Consider the following 23,532-nt stretch of genomic DNA (forward strand, 5'->3'; position numbering starts at 1 on the left):
TAAAACTCAGAACACCTACTATCCTGAAGTTGCCAACCGGGAGTCGCTAGCCACCCAAACCCTAAAAACGATCATCTAGAATCGGATTTTGATGACATCCCCTTCCTATCACCATTTCCAAATGTCCTCCTTGACCGACTAGTTGGGATTTGTCAACTTCCACTGTAAAACTCAGAACACCTACTATCCTGAAGTTGCCAACCGGGAGTCGCTAGCCACCCAAACCCTAAAAACGATCATCTAGAATCGAATTTTGATGACATCCCCTTCCTATCACCATTTCCACATGTCCTCCTTGACTGACTAACTTCGATTTGTCAACTTCCGCTGTAAAACTCAGAACACCGCGCCTATTATCCTGATGTTGTCAACCGGGAGTCCCTAGCCAACCAGTCCGACCAGCTCGTCGCCGAAGGAGGCGGATTTTCCGCGAGTTCCCGGTTAGCGGTCTCAGCGGTCGGCGGCGATATCACTCGGGGCGTCATGGCGTCAGCGGGATAAGCCGCTAACCCCATCCACCTGTTGCCCCTTCTTACGTCCCGGCCGGTGCGTCCTGTCGACCTCTCCCTCGCTCCCTTGGCCCACCCGGTGGCTCCGTCTCTCTCGGCCTCGGGGCCGCGCACCCGGAGCGGCAGCGTGGGGTCTTCAGCGGTCTGACGTGTTTTTTGCGAGTGCATACCTCGGAGCGGCTCCCGAAACAGTAGCTCGTACCCCGGTACAGTCTTGGCAAGCGAAAAAACCGAGCTCCATGCTGGAGATCTCCTCGGCACGAGCTCGGTCCAGCCTCTTTGCAGCCTCCGTGATCCGCTTCTGTTCACGCTCGACCCGAATCGAGACACCTGGTGGAAGGAAGTCTTCCCTTGAGATAACGAACGAATCGCATGGGGATTGGGGTAAAGGGGGTAAATGATGGTTGGTGACTAGACTTGGTGGAGGATAGCTTCTGGGAGGCGGTTCAGGGCTCTGGTGACGAGCAGATGCAAGACCAAGATCAGGTTTGGAAGACCATGGTGGGGTTTGATTGTCGGTATTTCTTGGTGATGAGCAAATGCAAGACCATGATGGGGTTTGATCGGCGTTGTTTCTTCGTCATGAGCAAGTACAAGATGAAGACTGTAAGAATATGGTGGGGTTTGATCGTTGGTATTTCTTGGTGATGGGCAAATGCAAGACCAAGACTGTAAGATCATGATGGCGTTTGATCACCACTATTTTTTAGTGATTAGCAAATGCAAGCTTGAAATTGTGCACCCATTATGAGGTTTGATCGTCATTATTTTTGAGTGATGCGCAAATGCAAGACCAAGACTGTAAAGTCGTGATGGGGTTTGATTGGCGTTATTTCTTCGTCATGAGCGAGTACAAGATCAAAACTGTAAGACTATGATGGGGTTTGATCGGCGGTATTTCTTGATGATGAGCAAATGCAAGACCATGATGGGGTTTGATTGGCGTTATTTCTTCGTCATGAGCATATACAAGATTAAGACTGCAAGACCATGATGGGGTTTGATCATCGGTATTTCTTGGCGATGAGCAAATCCAAGACCACGATAGGCTTTGTCAGTGTTACTTTTTAATGATGACCAGATGCAAGACCAAGACCAATTTCGCTGATCACTGTTGGCTCACCAGTGAAAATCAATAAATTACGATCGACTGTTTAAAATAAATACCGACGAGGAACTCTCAGATGTCACACACGGTGGACATGGAATATCGAAGGGATTCCTCCAGGGTTTTGTATTTTGAAAAATTGAAGAGGAACCCGAGGGAATATAAAGACAGCTGACAAGAGTAATCCGAATTTCTGGTAGGGTAAGGACACTTCGGACCATCGAGGAAGAGTCATGACAACCATGAATGACCATGGGTGACTACTGAGAGTCAAGAGTGGAAATGTTATGGGATACTGTTCCGCTTCTCTCTGGATGATCTCTGATGAGGTTAGGTTCGTCGTGTTCCCTGGTAACGATAACGTGATTACACTAATTGCTGGCGTCATCGTCTCGGTACAACTTATGGTGGGCTTTGTTTTCATTCGTGATGTAAAATGGTCGCGGAAGGGTGATTGCAACATAGGTGCGATGAGTTATGTGATCAATCACTGCGGATGCTGCAATTGGATTCGGGAGGATAATGTAAGGAGAATCTCGTTCACAATAGTGATATACCATCCTTTCGTTACGGTAGGAAAATGTCGAAAGTGTAGACAAACGTGCGCATGTCGGGTCTAACGGTTACTAATTAATGTTTTACATAAATAATGAGAGACGGTCCATCGATTGGCCTGGATCGAGATATATGCCCGGTTAGGTGTACAGTGCGTGTACGAGGAGGGAAATGATATTGCGATAGATGGAAAAATGGACGCGAAGTACAAGCTGGTTCGCCAATTGCCGACAAAAATGTACACGGGGTACCCAGAGCAATTTCGGAGCTGGAATCGACTGAACGAGAATTGCAATTTTTTATAAGCCCGAATTATTGCGGAAGGTACCGAGGAAGAGAGTAATTCTTGTAGCTCTTTAAGGTGGTACGAAATTCATTATATTTATAAAAAATAATTATAAAACTTTTCTCCAGACTAGATGCATCGAATCGTTGGAAACTTCACTACGTGATTGTGGAGGCTCTAAGAAAGAACGCGATTCTTGTAATATTTCATTGTTCTAAAAAGAAAAAAAAACATGCGTCCTTGGTCTCACTCTGGGATAAATGAACATTGTTTTCTTTTTCTTTCAATGAAATTTTACGAGCATTGCGTTTTTCCTTAGGACCTACATAATCTCGTGTTAAAGTTTCAAATTATTTGGTGTACCTAGTCATTCTATATTTATTGAAAGTTATATATTTATATTTATATAGAACTTATCTCCAAATTGGATGCATCGAATTATCTGAAACTTCAACACGTGATTATGGAGGCCCCAAGAAAGAACGCAATGCTTGTGAAATTTAATTTCTCAACAACAAAATATACATGTCCTTGATTCCAGTATGGAATATGTGAAGAACGTTTCTTTTTCTTTATGAAAAATGAAATCTCACGAGCATCGCGTTTTCTTTTACCACCTCCATAACCTCGTGCCAATGTTTCAAAATTATTTGGTGTACCCAGTCATTCTATATGTATGGAAAGTTACATATTTATATTTATATAAAAATCTTTTCTCCAAAATGGGCGTATCGAATTATTAGAAGCACATGATAATGTCAATGATTTTTTCGATTTTGGGTAATTCGCTTCGAATTTTCCCTCCCGGGGATTTGGGGGGCGTAATCGGGCATGGAAAATCGACATCTTCTCCGTAAACATTTATATTTATATAAAACCCTTTTCTCCAAATTGGATGCATCGAGTCGTTGGAAGCACGTGATAATGTTAATGATTTTTTCGATTTTGGGTAATTCGCTTCCCGGGGATTTTGGGGGCGTAATCGGGCCTGGAAAATCGACATCTTCTCCGTGCGGTGCATTCGCACTTCGGACACGAGGATCGCCGCATTCTGGGCCCAGTTGACCCTCGTTGACACCGTCGACGGCTTAGCCGTTAGTGTTAACTCCACCAATACAGAAATCTAAGGCAAGTCCGCGCTTATGACTTGGCCCGATGAATTGAGCACGTGCTCAGATTTCATCTTACGGGCCCGGCTCGGCGAGGTTAGATCATCCGGGACTTACTCGCTCGGTTCGCTTCTATTTATCGGAGAACGAGAAATAGAGCGGAGGCGAAGAAAGAGGCAGAAATTTTACGGTCCCGCCGAAGTTGATTTTAAAATCGTAATATTTGGAATAATCGATTAGAGCTCCGAGACCAAGAATTAAGGTGATATGAAAGTGGCATCCGAAAGCTCAATCGTTCATGAAACTTTTCTACTAACTGGGTGTCTCAGATCGTTGTATACTTTAAAACATGAATACGGAGACCCTAAGATAGGTCTTGAAACTCGCGAAATTTCACTTTTTATAAGCTATTTTTAAAACATCTATAAACAAATTTGAAAAAAATTGAAATTTCATGAGTTTCAGGACTTTTCTTATAGTCTCCCTATTCACGTTGTAAAGTTTCAAACTATTCGGTAAACCGAGTTGGGAGAAAAGTTTTCTAAACAAATCCTCATTGACGCCACTATATCTATAAACAAATTTGAAAAGAATTGAAATTTCATGAGTTTCAGGACCTTCCATATAGTCTCCCAATTCACGTTGTAAAGTTCCAAACTGTTCGGTAAACCGAGTTGGGAGAAAAGTTTTCCAAACAAATCCTCTTTGACGCCATTATATCTATAAACAAATTTGAAAAGAATTGAAATTTCGTGAGTTTCAGGACTTTCCTTATAATCTCCCTATTCACGTTGTAAAGTTTCAAACCATTCGGTAAACCGAGTTGGGAAAAAAGTTTTATAAGCAAAATCTCTTCAACGCCACTATACGTATAAACAAATTTGAAAAGAATTGAAATTTCATGAGTTTCAGGACCTTCCATATAGTCTCCCTATTCACGTTGTAAGGTTTCAAACAGTTCGGTGAACCGAGTTGGGAGAAAAGTTTTCTAAACAAATCCTCTTTGACGCCACTATATCTATAAACAAATTTGAAAAGAATTGAAATTTCATGAGTTTCAGGACCTTCCATATAGTCTCCCTATTTACGTTGTAAAGTTTCAAACTATTCGGTAAACCGAGTTGGGAGAAAAGTTTTATAAACGAAACCTCTTCGACGCTACATTCGCATAACCTTAACGGCGCTTTAATCGGAGATCGACATTTACTCTTGTTGCAGAGTCAAGCGCTGGCGTTGACGCACAAGGCGTCGCCACCCTCCAGACCGAGCAGCGTCTCTTCTCTGCCGAAGAGTCCCCAGTCGCAGCAGTCCCAGCAGCAGGGATCAGCACCCCCACCGTCTGGCGTCCACCTCCACCAGTCGCAGACGCCGCTGAGCAGTCCCCAGGTCCCAGCACCATTTGGTCAGCTTCCTCCGCACCCCCACCACGCTCAGCATCCCAAGCAGGAAGTTCCTTCCAGCCCCAAACAGGAGGGGTTCGATCTCACCAAGTCAGGACCCACCGCTGGTAAGTCGCTGTCCTGCCATTTCTGGGGCATCCATTGGATAAACATCCTTTTGCATGATGTACTTGTCGAATATAACACACGCAACGCGTTCGGGCGTCGAAATAGATGTGTGTACTTGGCGCGGCGCGCTTCGCCGTGGGTTACCGGGTGCGGAAGAGAAGCGGACTGCAAGGAGAGAAAATCGAGGGGAGGATGATATCGTGACCCTTAGGAACTAATCCGGATTAAATCCCAATCCCCGGCTATGCGGCCGGGCGAGCCGCAAGGCACGGAGCGTGCGGAACGCGTTGCGTCGTCGTTTCAAGACCCTTAAGGTGATATGAAAGTGTGATATATACATACCAAAAAGTCAAAATTTGTATAATATTTTTCGCCAAACTGGGCGCCACAAATTATCTAAAACCTCAACACGTGATCATAAAGGCTCTAAGGAAGAACACGCTGCCCGTGAAATTTCATTTTTTCGAAGAAAAAAAATATCTTCTTTCGATTCTTGTCCGAGATAAGTTGAACATTATTTGCCGAAAAAAGAAATTTCATTAACAGAGCGCGTAATCACGTGTTAAAGTTTCAGATAATTCGGTGCACCCAGTTTGGGGAAAAGTTTTATAAATATTTTTCGTCGAAGAAAGAAATTTCATTGGCAGAGCGCGTAATCATGTGTTAAAGTTTTAGATAATTCGGTGCATTCGGTTTGGGGAAAAGTTTTATAAATATTTTCACTTGTTATGTATATATCACACTGTCATATCAGCTTAAGGTGAAGTGAACAAGTGTTTTCTAAATACCTACGTTGCTGAGGTTCGTTTTTATATTAACAATATCGAGTTATACTGGGTATTGTATTAAATGGCACACTCCACCTGTCGTTTTCGTACAATAATTATAAAGGAATCGAAGTAAAACTGCAGAAATCCTCTGGATTCATGTTTTCCGAGGCCTTAATTGATTGCAGAGGGACCCCTCGCGCCATCTATGATTTCCGTGTCAACTAAATTTTCACTCCGAGATCTCGTATTGCCGTCGTTTTAGCATAGCAGCGCATAGGACACTTTTTGTTACCCTTATCCCGTTCAAATGCGAGTTTATCGATTACGAGAGTGTTCTAAATTGTCGTACAATTGTGCCCATAATTATGAAAGTGGTCTAAGTCAAAATTGAAAGAAAAAATGAGTTTATCAGTTATTTCACGCCACATTATTTCAAACTAAATTAATTCAATGTAATTTCGAAACAAAAAATATATGACTTAGACCACTTTCATAATTATGGGCACAATTGTCCTGACCCTTTCGTTTCTCATATTAGAGATTTCAATCATTCTTGTCGGTGGATACTTTAAAACGGCTCTCAAAACGGCGTTACGATGAATAATGGGGAAGATTAAGGGAACTCGGAGGTCACACTGTATAATGCTCTCTACGAACACCCCGTAGACCGCGAACCGAAAGCAAAATCGATATCATAACTCGCAATGCCGGTCAGAGATGCGAGGTGGCCATATTACCGATTATTAATTCTCTGTACTGGCCAAATTCACGGTTTCATTAGCACAGTTCTTTTTCGTAATCGTTTATTTTGGTTATTGGTGGTCGGTTGCTCAAATGGGTGACTACTTATATCATTGGTTATGGGATGGCAATAATCAAGGCAACACTTCTTCGTAATCGTTTATTTTGGTTATTAGTGGTTGGTTGCTCAAGTTGGTAACTATTTATATTATTGGCGATGGGATGGCAATAATTAGGATAACTCTTCTTCGTAATCGTTTATTTTGGTTATTGGTGGTCGGTTGCTCAAATGAGTGACTACTTATATCATTGGTTATGGGATGGCAATAATCAAGGCAACTCTCCTTCGTAATCGTTTATTTTGGTTATTGGTGGTTGGTTGCTCAAGTGGATGATTACTTATCTGTATCATTAGCGATGGGATGGCAATAATTAAGGCAACACTTCTTCGTAATCGTTTATTTTGGTTATTGGTGGTCGGTTGCTCAAATGGATGACTATTCATATCATTGGTTATGGGAGGCAATAATCAAGGCAACTCCTCTTCGTAATCGTTTATTTTGGTTATTGGTGGTTGGTTGCTCAAGTGGGTAACTATTTATATTATTGGCGATGGGATGGCAATAATTAAGACAACTCTTCGTAATCGTTTATTTTGGTTATTGGTGATTGGTTGCTCAAGTGGGCGAACGAAGGGCTGCTCCGAAAGGGAGGAGGGTAGACGACTTCATTCACGTTCAGATTCGATTTTCACCCCTGTCAAAGGAGTCGCAAAAGGCACGCATATTTCACGAACCACTCGGCGTATGTGTCGACGGTGGCTGGGTAAATGTGAGGTTATTTGTGTGGGTACAAGTACGAGTACACGGGCCATGCCCGGGGGACCGAAATACGAGACGCCATCGGTGGAGGCTGGGATTATCCGGGCTATGCGAGTTGGATTTGGGATTTCCGTTTCTAAAAACACTCGGGCTCTACTTTCGCCACGGGAGTACAGTGGAACCTCGCAAATGGAACGTTTGGTCCGGTCTCATTACAGCGTATCAGCGGAAAGTACGAGATTAACCATGGAACTTGTTCGGTGTTCATTTCTCTGAAGATGGGATAGAGAGAACTGATGTCGATGAATTAAGATTATGGTGAAGATGATTTTTGTGTTTGAAAATTCATGAGATCTGGAGAGGAATCGAGCAAATTGGACGGTCTCATAAGAGCCTATCAGCGTAAAGCACGAGATTAACCATGCAACTTGTTCGGTATTCATTTCTCTCAAGATGGGATAGAGAGTACTGATGTCGATGAATTGGATGAGATTAGGGTAATGATGAATTTTGTGGCTGAACATTCCTGACATCTGCAGAGGATTCAAACAAATGGAACCTTTGGTCCGGTTTCATAACGGCGTCTCAGCGGAAAGTACGAGATTAACGATAAAACTTGTTCGGTATTCATTTCTCTGAACATGGGATAGAGAGAGAACTGATGTCGATGAATTGGATGAGATTAGGGTAATGATGAATTTTGTGGCTGAACATTCCTGAGATCTGCAGAGGATTCAAACAAATAATAACGTTCGGTCCAGTCTCATAACAGCGTATCAGCGGAAAGTACGAGATTAACGAGGCTACTTGTTCAGTATTCATTTTTCTGAAGATGGAATAGAGAGAACTGATGTCGATGAATTGGATGAGATTATGATAAAGATGATTTTTGTGTTTGAAAATTCACAAGATCTGCAGAGGAATCGAGCAAATTAGACGGTCTCATAAGAGCGTATCAGCGTAAATCTCGAGATTAACGATGCAACTTGTTCAGTATTCATTTTTCTGAAGATTGAATAGAGAGAATTGATGTCGATGAATTGGATGAGATTATGATAAAGATGATTTTTGTGTCCGAAAATTCATGAGATCTACAGAGGAATCGAGCAAATGAGACGTTATGTGTGTTATCATAAGTGTTTTATTCGAATCGATCGATTTGAGGAGGTTTCACTTAACCTTAATCATGCCAATACGTAAAGTTTACGCGTCTGCAGAAAGATTTTTCCTAAAAACTGATTCTACTTCCACCGAACGATATTACACCGGTATAATTGAATTGAATTCGCAATTAAATTACAATTATCTCGTCCGTCATTCACCGTGGATTCAATAGCCGCATTCATTTATCAGGATCTGGGATACCGAAATCCGAATATCCGGATTATTTCGGACCCTATTCTGAGTATTCGGAAATCCGGATATCCGGATTACTACAATAATCCGGCTAGTTGGCACAGCCGACCGTATATTGATCCCCGGTGTGTGGAGTAAGGGCACGTTTTGAATTCTTTTTCTTTTTTTTTTTCTCTTACTATTCTTCGATTTGCAACTTTTCAACTTGCACTCAGTCTAACCGAAGCTCCTCCACTATTTCCCATGTCAATTTCAACCGAATACTTGAAGTTCACAGGAACTAAAACGGAAAAAAAGGAACATTAATTACTGTTAATTCGTTAATAGTAAGAATATTGAATAATACTGTTAGTAGATGTTGAACTAATACTTTGTTTTTATAAAAGCGACGCGTTTCCATTTTGGTTTCTGTAACGTTTTACCTGGTTTCAGGAGTTTCTAACCTAGTTTTCATGTTACGGAGATTTTTAAACTGCGAACTTTGAAATTCGGCTTCATTTGTTGGAAAGGAGGGCTGTTATTAATGAAAAATAGCCTTAATGCACTTGTACGATGCATGCTTCTTGTACGATTTGGAACTAATAATTTTGTTTTTATACAAGCAATGCGTTTCCATTTTGGTTTCTGTAACGTTCGACCTGGTTTCAGGAGTTCTTAACCTAGTTTTCACGTTACGGGGATTTTTAATACTATTTCTACCACGATTTTGTGTATACCTATTTCGACCAAAAGGTTTTGATGAGCTGGAGGAAAATGATACCGCTAAATAAATTTAACAATTATTATACGAAAACTCAAAACATTAATTGAGAAAAAATTATTAAACTTTGAAAATAATTTCAAGTTAAAATTTTAAAAGGTGTCTTTTGACACCTTTGGTAGAAATAGTGTTAAGCTGTGAACTTTGAAATTCGGCATTATTTGTTGGGAAGAAGGGCTGTTAATATAGTATAAAATAAAATAAATAAATTTAACAATTATTATACGAAAACTCAAAACATTAATTGAGAAAAAATTATTAAACTTTGAAAATAATTTCAAGTTAAAATTTTAAAAGGTGTCTTTTGACACCTTTGGTAGAAATAGTGTTAAGCTGTGAACTTTGAAATTCGGCATTATTTGTTGGGAAGAAGGGCTGTTAATATAGTATAAAATAAAATAAAATAAATAAATTTAACAATTATTATACGAAAACTCAAAACATTAATTGAGAAAAAATTATTAAACTTTGAAAATAATTTCAAGTTAAAATTTTAAAAGGTGTCTTTTGACACCTTTGGTAGAAATAGTGTTAAGCTGTGAACTTTGAAATTCGGCTTTATTTGTTGGGAAGAAGGGCTGTTATTTATGAAAAGTGGACTTAGTGCAATCTGTGCTTTTCGAGTCACCCTGTATATGAGGCTGCGAGAGGGATTGGAATATATGGCGAGTTCGGGGGAGGTTAGGATTATCTGAGCTGCGCGTTGGATTTCGGATTTGGACGGCGGATTCGGACGAGACCGTTTGTCATTTTACATACTCCGAGGATTTTGAATTATTTTCGAAAACCCCTGATATATCGCACATTACTCATGTCTGTTTCTCAGCTTCATGGGATGCCGTCGTTTTTTTGTAGATTTCAACAAAAACAAATCGTTTCGGAATTAATACGCTTACGCGTTGTATTTTTTTTGTGTACCCCAGTGACTTTTAAAACACTCATCAGGGATTCGCCAATGCATTTGTCGATGATTATTTAGAATACGGAACGTTATACGTTAGGCGTCTTCGTTAACCGTCTTCTCCAAGTTTTTCTTTGGAACGTAACGATACGGTTCCAAGTATCTAGAAATTTTCCGAAACGCCACACTCAACTCGGTAGAGTGTCACACCAAATGCACACACCTTTGCCTCACACAATTTCCAACTAACATCTAACCGTCTCCTTCAAGTCTTTCTTTGGAACGTAAGGACACGGTTCCAAGTATCTCGATATTATCTGAAACGCCACACTCAACTCGGTAGAGTGTCACGCCAAATGCACACACATTTGCCTCGCACAATTTCCAACGAACATCTAACCGTCTCCTTCAAGTCGTTCATTGGAACGCAACGACACGGTCCCAAATATCTCAACATTATCTGAGACGCCACACTCAACTCGGTAGAGTGTCACGCCAAATGCACACACCTTTGCCTCGCACAATTTCCAACGAACATCTAACTGTCTCCTTTAAGTCGTTCATTGGAACGCAACGACACGGTCCCATGTATCTCGACATTATCTGAAACGCCACCCTGAACAGCCCCGCCTTGACCCAACCACCCTGTACAATAAATGTGGAAACACCGCGTGAAATTCGCAATACGTACTTCTGCCGCCACCCAGTGCATTCGGCAGCGAGAGGGAGCGGAATACACGGCGGGATCGAGGAAGGTAAGGATTATCTGAGTTGTGTGCGTTGGATTTCGGATTTGGACGGCGGCTCGGCGCCGAGCGAACACACCGCCAATAATCCCGGATTAATCCGGGGCGCATACACACGCACGCACCGACTGGAGTGCGCATACGTGGTGCAGGGTCAGAACCGTCGCCTCCACCACCTCCGGATCCAGCCGGGTTGTGTGGCACGCACCCACACGCCATACACCCCCCACCCACCCCCACACGATGGACACAACAAACGCAAACGTGCGTAACACCCCCTCTGCTTGCACGTATACATAGGTATACAGGGATATGGTCCCTGGAAACACAGCAGCCAGGGTATGGGTGTGTATCCGTGTGCAGGTGAGTGTGTGTCGCGCAAGCGTGGTAACACACACACACGCCAAAGCGGTACCCCAGCCCGCCACTAAAGGATTTGGCTACTCCGCATCCACACGGACGCGTTCCACGCGTTCCTGAAGATAATCCCACGAATACAGAGCCGGGATAATCCCCGTGCAGGACCCGCGTCGTGCGCCTGTGCGCACTCGCTTGTGAGGTTATGTGTGAGAGGACCGGATAGTGCGTGTGCGCGCCGCTGGGGTGGCGTGGCACGGCACACAAGGTTTAGAGGCTAAGCGGCTCATCCCCGGGAAGCTTTACATCTCGCCCTGATACGAGAGACCAGGACGAGAGGGTGAGAGGCGAGAGAGAGGGATGAGATATGAGAGACAAGAGAGGAGAGACGAGAAAAGAGAGACTGGGGCGAAAGACGGGAGGAGAGACCGAAGGCGAGGGACAAAGGACGGGAGACGAGGGACAAGTTGGAGAGAGAACAGAAGGACGACACGATCGGAACTGGTCTTCTCAAAATGATGCTAAATGATCTTTTGGGGTCCCTAGAAAGGCGTTTACGCCTGCTTACCGAGTTGGCGCCATTTAGAAATCCTGAATTTAGACAATTTATGCATTCATGACGAGTAGGGATAATTCCATGGGTTATTAATTTTGGGACGAAATCAGAGCTGGTCCATTCTACGTGATGCTTAACGATTTTGTTGGGCTCCCTAGGAAGGCGTTAATGGCTACTTATGGAGTTGGTGCCATTTATAAATCTTAAGTTTAGACATTTTATCCATTGATGGCGAGAGAAAATTAAGAGTGTTACGAGTTTTCGGGAAAGATGGGATAATTCCATGAAATTTGTTAATTTCGGAACAAACTCAGAGTTGGTCTTTTCAGAATGATGCTTAACGATTTCTTGAGGTCCCTAGAAAAGCGTTTACGGCTGCCTATGAATGGGCTTGGCACCAAAGAATTATTTCATTAATTCCTAGAATAATTAACTCAAATGAACTCCGACAAATTGTCATAACTCCCTCGAATCCAATTACATTCGCGTTCATTCGAGTCGAATAATAGTTATTTAGAAGAATACATTCCTTGGGACCGTTCAAAGAAACATTTCTACTTTTATCCCCACAATTGAATCTTCAAAGTTACGCCCTAAGGAACGCGTCCCAGGAAGGATGCGAATCGTTGGTGGAAGGACCTCGAAGGGGAAGTCTTACATCAAGCTTCCCCCGAGTCCAGGGCGCCCAGAAAGAGTCCCCGGGGAGGCCGTTAATCCCCTCGGGATTCAGCCGAAGACGGACACCCTAAGTCCTAAGATCCTAATCCCGGTTAGGCACGGACGCATAAGAAGTCGAGCTCCATCGTCGTCCCTCATCCCCACGTGGCCAAATGGATTAAGCCGGCCGGTCTTTCCGGGGGATTCCCCCGAGTTTAGCGTGCCAGGATAGCAGGACGAGGACGAGGATGAGGGGAAGCCAAGCGTCCTCCAGAGCACAGGGAATCCCGGCTCCTAGACGAGTCCCCGGGACACCTCGGAAGTGTCTTAGGGAATCCCGATGGCGAGCCTGTTGCGTCCAGGCATCACTACGCAAAAAGGACCAAGACGAGGGTCCTGGATGATAAACTGGGTCCAGCGGGGGATAGGATCGGGCCATCCTCCAGGTCAGGCCTCGAACGAAAACCCGGCTGTTGGATCAGGCGACCAGCAGCAAGCGGAGCCCTCCGGAGACGTCCCTCGGGATATAACGGCCTGGTCCTTCCGAATTTCCGAAGTCGACGAGCCCCGGGTTTCCTAGTTCGCGCGGCCTTGACCTCGGCTCCTGCTTTCCTGGTCTCCAAGGGTCAATCTCTACCCTTTTTTACCTTCTCCGGATTTCCGCCGATCTTGGGGATGAGTTGGTACCTCGTCCTGAAGGTTTAGCCCCGGGTCCTGGCTCCCACGAAGGTCCTTCGCACGTTCCGCTCCGTTTTTCTTCCCGTTTTCCCCGCAAACGTTCCCGCGCACTTGCGCGCGCATCTTGGGGAGATTTCACGAGTGTTGGGAAGGAAATGTCCGCGGTAAGGCGATTGGGGTGAACGTAAAACACGTCGAGAAATTTCATCGGCCTCGGTTGAGAAGATCCTTTCGACTACCTACGTAATCGACATTCGTATTTATATACGGCTATGTCGAGTTATATCGGGTATTGTACTAAATGACATACTCCATGTGTCGTTTCCGTACAATAATTACAATGAAATCGAAATGAAACTCCAGAAATCCCCTGGATTCGCGGATTTTCATGCCCTGATTGACTGCATAATGCCACCATACGCCATCTGTGATTTCAGTGCCAACTATATTTCCACTCCGAGAGGTTCTGATTATCTGCAGAGAAACACTGAAGTGGGAGAACTTTTGTTGTACGTTTTCTGCGGCCAATCAGAACCTCATTCGCTTCGTTGTAGAATGAAATATCGGCTTAAAACTTCGGTCTTCTTTCGAACAAATGATGAACTCCACGTAGAGTTATACGTAAATGTTTTCAGCTATAAGTAAATAAAACTCTACAATTACTGTTTTAATAATATTTATTGCTCTTTAATTTGAACTACGTAGTACATTGAAAAGAAATGTTACTTAAACGAAGAAACCTAAAATATAAATAAAAGAATTAACTCTCTCATTAATTCTCGATATTTTTGATAACTTACGGTATGTTTCATAATTACCTTTTTCAATTAAGCAACTCGGTAGAGTTTCGCGCCAAATATATACATAAAGCCGCGAAACACTGACCTAGTCATTATCTGCGATGTTTAGTCTGGCACGTCAAAAAGGACAGAAAATGTCGTTTTCTGAACCTCTTGAAAGAGTAATGTCAATTTCAATCAGGCCATCGAGATTGGATAATTTTCCCGCGTCCCTTGAGCCATGAACGAAACTGATTGGTACATTTAACGGAATATGAAAGTGGCATCTAGAGAGTCAATGGTACATAAAACATTTCTCCAAACTGGGTATACCGAAACGATTCAAACTTTACGATACAAAAATAGAGGCTACAAGGAAGGTTCTAAAACTTAGGAGATTTCATTTTTACACAGAAACGTTAAAGGAGCTAATAACGAAATTTTCAAAAAATTCAAACTTCATGTGTCTCGGGACCTTCCTTATAGCCTCCATATTTGTATCGCAAAGTTTGAATCGATTCGGCCCGCCCAGTTTGGAGAAAAGTTTCACAAACGAGAACGCTTTGAGGCCACTTTTCACATAACCTTAATACAGAGATATGTAATTTTTAATATTTCACTTCGCTTGGGTCCCTTGACATTTTTTCCGTGGTTTTGTTATGGAGGATCTCCGAACCCTACCCGCGATACCTCGGAGATGAGATCAATTACCAGGATGGAGAAGAGGAGGATCGGCCGTGCGCGCCGAGTGGGATGCGGCGAGGTGCGGCTCGGTGGGCGGTCCGCCGACGTCTGGCAATTCGTAGGCCAGCGTAGGCCTACCAGACGTCTCCCGGACCAGGAGAGCAGTCGGCGCGGCGAGCGCTCGCCGGGCGGTCGTAGAGGGGGGAGGCGCGCGCTCGGCGCGCCCAACGCGACCAACGCAAACCGCCACGACGAGCCTTCCTTTGTCCGACACCTGCCGCCGGTCTATTTTTGCGCCCCGACGGTGGAGTCGCAACATCGTAGCGGACGGTGACGCCCCTTAGGACCCTCCGAGCGTCCGGTGACCCAAATAAGGGCTTTCGTAGGACCTCGGACACCAGGAGAATAGGACGCGCGGCGTCGTCCTTACGCACCCGCGCTTTACGCACCCGACCGGTGTGCCCCGTCTCGCTTCTTGCTCCTTTTCACTCGGACGCTCTTCCCGCAGGATCCTCGGCACGGTATCCCGCGGGATGCTCCCCTGCTAGTTGTTTACGCATGAGGATTCGGAAAAAAAGGGCGCGGGTCCCGGGGTGGGACGCTATTTTTACAGGGTGGGGGTGGATGGATTTCGTCATGGGGTTGGGACTTCATTCTTGTCCGGGGTATTTGTTGCTGGTGGAGTTTTGCGGTGTTTCTTTCAATTGCGGTGGTAAACGGCATCTCGGGGATGGTTTTGAATCCTCGAGATTTTCAGTTAGAGTGATACTGAGAATGTTAGGGTTATCGAAAAATCCGTGGGGGGTCTAGGAGAATTTAAGAGAATTTTCAATGCAACATTTTTTTTGTGTGATTTAAGGACTTGGATTTTGGCCGGGGAGTTTGCTGGTGGTGGAGTTTTGTGGTGTTTCTTGATATTACGGGGACCCTTCTATGCGAAATTGGCAATTTCATATACAACTTTGAAATATTGACCAATGACGTGCCTTCGCAACAATGCAAAATTTTTTTTTGCGAATATATTCGTACGGAAAAAAAAATCCGTATAAACTCGAGAATAGGGTCCCTCGGACCCGATCAACTTTCGCCTGAGAAATTGACAATTTCATATACAACTTTCAAACGTTGACTAATGACGTGTCTTCGCAACAATGCAAAATTTTTTTTTGCGTATTTATTCGTATGTGAAAAAAATCCGTACGAATTTGAGAATCGGGTCCCTGGTCCCGGCCTAAAAAGCAAGTACGTTCAGTCCAATCCAAACTCAAGATTCGGACAATCCTAGCTGTCCGAGGACTACGTCTACCATTAGTCTCGATCAACCCTTAGGCTCGGTTCATCCACCTTGTTCCCCGTTAATTCTGCGCTCCTGGGACGGAGAGGTCACACGGTAGCTTTACCCACATTCCCATGGGATCTGGCCAACCCCTTTCGGCTTGCACCCCGTTTAAATCCGGGCCTCGACGGAAACGCGCAGGGGCAGAGCGGATATCCTGTCGGCGGTTCCGTCGTGGACCCTAGGGCGATTTAGAGGGGATATAGGCGAGCCCAGCTACCAGGGAAACAGGAGGATCAGAGATTCCCTGGAATCCTTGGGCACATCCTTCCAGCCGAAGCGCTTCTCGCCCGGCTAGGACATGAGGTCCTGATAGGGAAAACCCTCTTAAACCTGTCTAAATCCGACTTCCTCGTCGAATTGACGATCCTTGTCCTCGCTCGCCACCTAATACCTCCTTTCCCCAAGGCTAACTCTTACTTTCGGGTAACTTATCCTGACAAAGTGCCTCAACGGCGACGCCGAGGGTCGCTGTGCCCTTATAATAGGACCTTTTGTCGTGTCGTCCTGACTGGAAGGCCTCTACTGGCCAGGATGACCTAACGAACACCCCACGCTGGAAAATTCTACTCGTATGGAGTCCTTGGAAAGAGTTTGATGGCTCAACTTTCGGGTTATGGGCCAGGACTTGAGGTGGAGGGATCAGGAGAGTCGGGCGAGCTTAGCTGGGACATCCTTGTCGATTTGAGATTCTCTCCTTTGTCTTGTTGTACTTGGCGCGCGCCTCGGTTGAGTCCTGGACCCGTTCTATAGGATCCTGGTAGGGAGAGCCCCTTGAACCCAACGGAAATCCCAGGTTACTCCTGGATCGCCACGCGGATATGGCCTTTGGCACGCTTTATGCTTCCCTGTTGACTTAAGGATTCGCTTATCCTTAGAGGCTCTCCAAAAGGAGTCCTCGCCGCCCTGATCGCCGGATGTGTCCCGATTCAGGATCTCGAAAGGACTGGATTTCCGTCGATTTGCTAGGGGTCCTTTAAGTAGTTGGCCCTATGTCGTATTTTTTGTTGGTCACGTGAGAAAGGATAACGTTCCTTGGTATGGGATTACGTCGTTTAAGCGATTCTCCCTGGATCCTTTTTATATGTTCTCCTTTCCTATAATTTATCGCATTTTTCTTGCTACACTGGAAAAAATACATGGAAATTTACATACGTTCTTATACACCACATAACAAAGTCGGAGCTGATGTGTGCATTCAGATGATTTTCATTCTTCCAAGGAAATTGTTTATTTTAATGGAGTTGAAGGAACTTTGGCATAAAATTAGGGAAATGTGGTATTTGCTCAAAAATGCCGAATGTTTATGTATGGTTAATTGCATCGATCTAATACTTCGTTTCTTAAAATAATAAAGTAAGAAATCAAAAGTCTATGTTCAAAGAAATAATTTCCTTGAACTGGACTACTGGACTTAGGAGGAGGTTGCATTAATCAGCGTAACATAGTAAAAAGAACATAGTAAGGGTTCCTTTGCCATGTAGTCAATGTAACTACAAGGAACGAGTTGTTCCAACGTTGTGCATAGTTGTGAACATCCATTAAAAAATTTACCGTCGACATAAAAAATTCAATTATTATGATTACGAACGCCATACTTATGTTTTCGCCAGTGTTCTCATATATTTCTACCTCAAGGAGTAAAATATCCGTTGATGTTAAAAAATGTGGTCTCTCGACGATCACTTACCTTTTTCCTCTTCTTTGGGAAGGGGTAGAGTCATTGTATCTTAAACGAAAGGAATAGTCACGGCTCTTATATGCACCCGAGCAGTCTGCATCGCCTGCGAGAAGTTTCGCCACCTGGCGGCGCTGTCGGAACTAATGGGACCAAACCATTCTCTCTTCAATCGCATAGGCAAGTTTAGAATAACCTTGCTACGGGTATAACCTTACTATAATGTGTGGTTACAGCTCCCGGATAAACCTTCCATTTTCCTGTACGTATTGTAACCTCTTCATGTAGTTAATATTACCATTCCAAATGGTAATCACTCCTACACCTTTTAGGTGCAGCGCCATGGATACAGGTCCTATTCGCAAGGTTACATTTCCCATTCCATGTGGTTAATTTCACCATTTATGGGATTTTACTTCCCATGTCACTATAGTAATTCTAACCAAATTAATTTTTTTATTTTATTTCGCGGTATTGGCTCCTTTAAAGGGGTTTCTTTCTCCGTTATTTCGACAAACCCTTCGGGGAAATATCCTCAATGAGTCTTCTGTTTCCATGGGGTTGGATTCTATGGGATTGGGATGGGTAAGGGTTTCCGTTGCGTAGATTGCGTCACTTAGGGGGTCCTGGATGTATCGCCAGGATAAGGATCGCGATGCAGGTCTGTTCCCTAATCCTTGAAGCGGTTCTCCGTCCTGCCGGTGGAAATAATCCGCGATTAAAGTAGGGAGGAAGAAAGTAAAAAAGGGAAAATTGGCCGAAGGTTGGAGAACCCGATCTTAATACCCGAAGCCAGCGGGCTTAAATCTCGATCTTCCTGCTTAGCCCGGGTTACTGAAAATTTTTCTGGCCGGGGTTAAAATTCATAATTTACGATTCGGGGAAATAATCCACCGTGGAGAGGGCGCAAGACGAGCGCGGCCGAGGGGCAAAAAAGATTACATAAAAAAGACTTATCCTTTGATCCAGGATTTATTTAAGCGTGCCTGGGACGGGCTTATCCCAGGGGAGACCTTGGTCAGGATCAGAGGGGAGGCGTATTGATTTTTAGCTCCAGGATTAGAAGAGCAGTAGTTGTCGGTAGCTGGAGTCACGTACTTCTTAGTCCGTACTTGCACTTTGGAATTCTTACTTTCGACTTACCTTACGGAATTTAAAAATTCATCTTCTTATCTCACTACTTTTTGCCGCCTTTCTTTCTTTCTTCACAGACTTCAATATGATAAGGTTTATTACTAAGTTTATTATATAAATTTACGTTTATTGTGGCAATTCCGAAACATCAAGATTTATGGAAATAGTAATTCAATGGAAGAAAGGGAAACATTTCATTTTTTTAAATGGTCCCTTTTAATAAGGCGCGAATTCAGAATTTAGAATTTATAAATTTCTGATTGATAAACTCATATTCGGAGAGGAACATCCAAAGCATCTCATTTTCTGCATTTTGAGTCTTCGAAAAATATTTTAAAAAAATAATAAAAAAATACTGTGTTTCCTTGTTTCTCTATAAGATGTCAACAAGTTTGGATTTATAGTTCACTTTAAGAAATTATAATGAAAATTTGTTCTTGTTGCATATCGTGGCGAGTTTGACTTTAAAAAAGGAAAATCGAATTTTTTTTCAAATGAGTGCGATTTTTGGAGCTAGTTTCGATTCGGGGTTTAATTTCTCGAGGAAATTGCCAGGTTATCGTAGTTCGAGCGAGACTTCGTTCAATGTCCCTGTTTTCCCGATGGATTGACCGTTCGAGATTAAAGAAAGAGCAGGGAAGGAGTATTGGTCGGTTCAAAGTTGAATGAACCGACAGGCGTGGATGACCTTGGAAAAATTACTCCACTGGGAGACAGATATTGTCGTTAGCAAAATAATGACCAGTTTCTTGAAGATTAGCGTACATTTACCGATAAATGTATTGACAAGACCGCTAAATGAAACGTTATCGTAACAATGCAATAATTTGAATAACCGCGTTATGTTAAAATGTAGAAATTAAGGGTAAGAAATTATCTCCCGCCTTAAGAGCTGAAGAACCGCTCGATAAAAAATCGTCGCTCGTTTAGAAATTCCTTCTAGGTGATAAGAAAGAGTCATCGCCATGATTACAAGATGCAATAGTTACAATACCTCGTGTAAGAATAAAATATAGAAGTTAAGAGTAAACAGTGACGGACGGGGCCCCATCTCGAACACAGGTGAACCAATTGATGAACTATTTTTCATCTACATGTTCTAGTCTTGAGATAAAAGTCAGTTCATTCGGATGAGAAAGTGCAATTCTGTTGCACTTCTTTTTTATATCTGACATAATTATAATCAGGGTAAATAAGACCTCGAACACAGGTGAACCAATTGATGAACTATTTCTCATCTGCATGTTCCAGTCATGAGATAAAAGACAGTTCATTCGGATGAGAAAGTGCAATTTGTTGCACTTCTTTTTTATATTTGCCATAATTATAATGGGAGGAAATAAGCGCGAACACCTCGAACACAGGTGAACCAATTGATGAACTATTCTTTATGTACATGTTTCAGTCTTGAGATAAAAGGCAGTTTGTTTGGATGAGAAAGTGTAATTTTGTTGCACTTCTTTTTTATATTTGCCATAATTATAATCAGGGTAAATAAGCTCGAGCACTTTGAACACAGGTGAACCAACTGATAAACTATTTCTCATCTACATATTCCAGTCATGAGATAAAAAAACAGTTCATTCGGATAAGAAAGTGCGATTCTGTTGCACTTCTTTTTTACATTTGCCATAATTATAATGGGAGGAAATAAGCGCGAGCACCTCGAACACAGGTGAACCAATTGATGAACTATTTCTTATCTACATGTTCCAGCCATGAGATAAAATGCAGTTCATTCGGATGAGAAAGTGCCATTATCCTGCATTTCTTTTTTACATTTGCAATAATTATAATATGGGTAAATAAGGTCTAGAATCTCGGCGGAGTACCAGTGGCCAGGATTGACAGCGCGGTCGAGATTAAAGAAAGAGGAAGAGAAAGAGGGAAGGAGAGGAGGGAGTACCGGCCGGTTCAAAGTTGAACGAACGGAGGGACGCGTCCAAAACGCGGACTGCACCGATGCGTATGCAGTCATGGTTGTAGTAGCTTTATGTGGCTGCATAAGCGCGAGGGGTTGATAAAAAGTGGCGGCTCGCATAGGAGCGAGCGCCGGGGCTTTCGAGGAGTGGTTTATCTTCGTGGGTCAGCGCGCACGCTGCTTAATCTTCAGCTGCAGCAGAAGGGTCTTCGCCTTATCTTTATCTGCGGTCTACCGAGGCGACGAGCTGCTCCCGACTCCGTGGCTGCGACTGCCCGATAGGGTTGTACTGCACGTTAGGTCGGATCTTAAAAATTACTTAATTGTTCCATTTTTTTAAATCCGCGATCAGATGTCTTTATCTCATCCACTTTGTGTTTATCCGCAATCCGTCGAAACGATCAGTTGGTCTCGACTCTGCAGCTGAGGCCGATAGGGTTGTACTGCACGTTAGGTCGGATCTTAAAAATTACTTAATTGTTCCATTTTTTGAAATCCGCGATCAGATGTCTTTATCACGTCCACTTTGTGTTTATCCGAAATCTGTCGAAACGATCAGTTGGTCTCGACTCTGCAACTGAGGCCGATAGGGTTGTATTGCACGTTAGGTCGGATCTTAAAAATTACTTAATTGTTCAATTTTTTGAAATCCGCGATCAGATGTCTTTATCTCGTCCACTTTGTGTTTATCTACAATCTGTCGAAACGATCAGTTGATCTCGATTCTGCAGCTGAGAGAAGCCGATAGGGTTGGACTGCCTATAAATTTGGATCTTGAAATTTGTTTAATTGTTTCATCTTCTGATATCTGAGGATAAGATGTCTTTATCCTATTTACATTATGTTTATCTGCAATCTGTCAAAACGATCAGTTGATTTCGACTCTGCAACTGAGAAAGGCCGATAGTTTTGGATTGCACGTATATTAGGATTGTAAAAATTGTTTAATTGTTTCATCTTCTGATATCTGTGGATAAGATGTCTTTATCCTATCTACCTTATGTTTATCCGCAATCTGTGAATACCGTTGGTCTCGACTCTGCAACTAAGACTGTCCAATAGGGTTGGATTGCACGTAACGTTGTATTAAAAAAATTATTTAATTGTTTTATTTCCTGATTAACTTGACATCTCGAGATAATATGCATTTACCTCATAGCTTTGTGTTTATCCACGATCTACCAAACGACAATTTGATCCCAGTCCTACACCAGCAATAAAGTTTCTATTCTTTCGACATCTTCTAGATGTCTCAATTATTCGATTCGCCAAAATCCTTTCCTCCCAAAACTTATCGGTATCAATCCGCAAATTGCCACATAACCTTCAGTCAAAAGAGCCTTCTCCAGCAGAAATAAAGTTTCAAGTGCCCTTAACTTAACTCCGCCACTTTTCAACGTTTTAATAATTCTTCAGCATGGCCGCCTTGCCTCGACGGGCGTTGGTATCTCCTCATTTAAGAAGTTAACCTTTCCCCTTTTATGCAACCTTAAGGTGCAGAAACCATCCTGCACAGCCTTAATGCCCGGCATTTCGGAAACCGCGAAGCGCGCTCGTTCCGCAGCGGATTTTTTTTTCGAATCCGAGCGGAATCCCGAGCGGCGGGAAATGCGTCCCTGCGAGCACGAGCCGTGTAAATCGTATTAGGGATTATTGCGCGATCAAAAATATCTCCGGAGATAATCCCCCCGAAGGTGGCGCCACTGTATGCGTGGCATTAACTTTGCGCATGCGCATTCGCGCCTCTGCGTCCGGATTTCGGTGGGTTCGAATCTCTCTCTGTCTGTCCGTTTCTTTCTTCGTCCCCGGTACACCACGTTGCGTGTAATAATACTCGTAGACCTGACCTAACCTAACCTAACCTAACCTAACCTAACCTAACCTAACCTAACCTAACCTAACCTAACCTAACCTAACCTAACCTAACCTAACCTAACCGGGCTTTTTGCATTCTAACATTATCCTAACCTGTCCCAGACGGATATAACCTAACCTAACCTAACCTAACCTAACCTAACCTAACCTAACCTAACCTAACCTAACCTAACCTAACCTAACCTAACCTAACCTAACCTAACCTACATTAAAAGCTTCAATTGTCGCTCGATCGCCGAACTTGAGATGAGGTGTGCCGAGAAATTTGTTAAAAAATAGATTTTAAGGCGATGTGAATGTGGCATTCGAAATATCAATCGTTCATGAAACTTTCCTCCGAACTGAGTGTATCTAATAAAAAAAAATGGTTTAATTATTATAAAGAGTTTTTTTTTTTTAATTCAAGTTTTGGTGTCAAAATCTTCATATAGTCGCTACATTCACATTTGTAAGTTTCAAATGTATTTAAGTACAACCAGCTCGGAGAAAAGTTTCATAAAGGGTACCTAGGGTCATTATAGATGTATGAAACGTGAAAATATCGATGGAACTTTTCTCCATACTTGGTGCACCGAATAATTTGAAACTAACACGTGATTATGAAGGCCCTAAGGGTGAACGCGATGCTCGTAACATTTCATTTATCAGACAAAAAAATGTGAATTTAGTACGTCAAGGCTAAAAAGAAATTTTTTCATCAGACCATT

General features: G+C 43.1%; 1 protein-coding gene across 1 annotated transcript in view; it reads left to right on the top strand.

Moving 5' to 3' along the window:
- Positions 1-23,532, top strand: part of LOC105702521 — a 49,023-nt gene that overhangs the window by 9,173 nt on the left and 16,318 nt on the right. Inside the window, exon 2 of the mRNA XM_012430157.2 lies at positions 4,786-5,074. Coding sequence (XP_012285580.1) covers positions 4,786-5,074 — 289 coding nt within the window. The remainder of the gene's footprint in view (positions 1-4,785; positions 5,075-23,532) is intronic.

Source organism: Orussus abietinus, unplaced genomic scaffold (assembly GCF_000612105.2).
Source record: "Orussus abietinus isolate OABI.00-Male unplaced genomic scaffold, Oabi_2.0 scaffold288, whole genome shotgun sequence".
Classification (NCBI taxonomy): Eukaryota; Metazoa; Arthropoda; class Insecta; order Hymenoptera; family Orussidae; genus Orussus; species Orussus abietinus.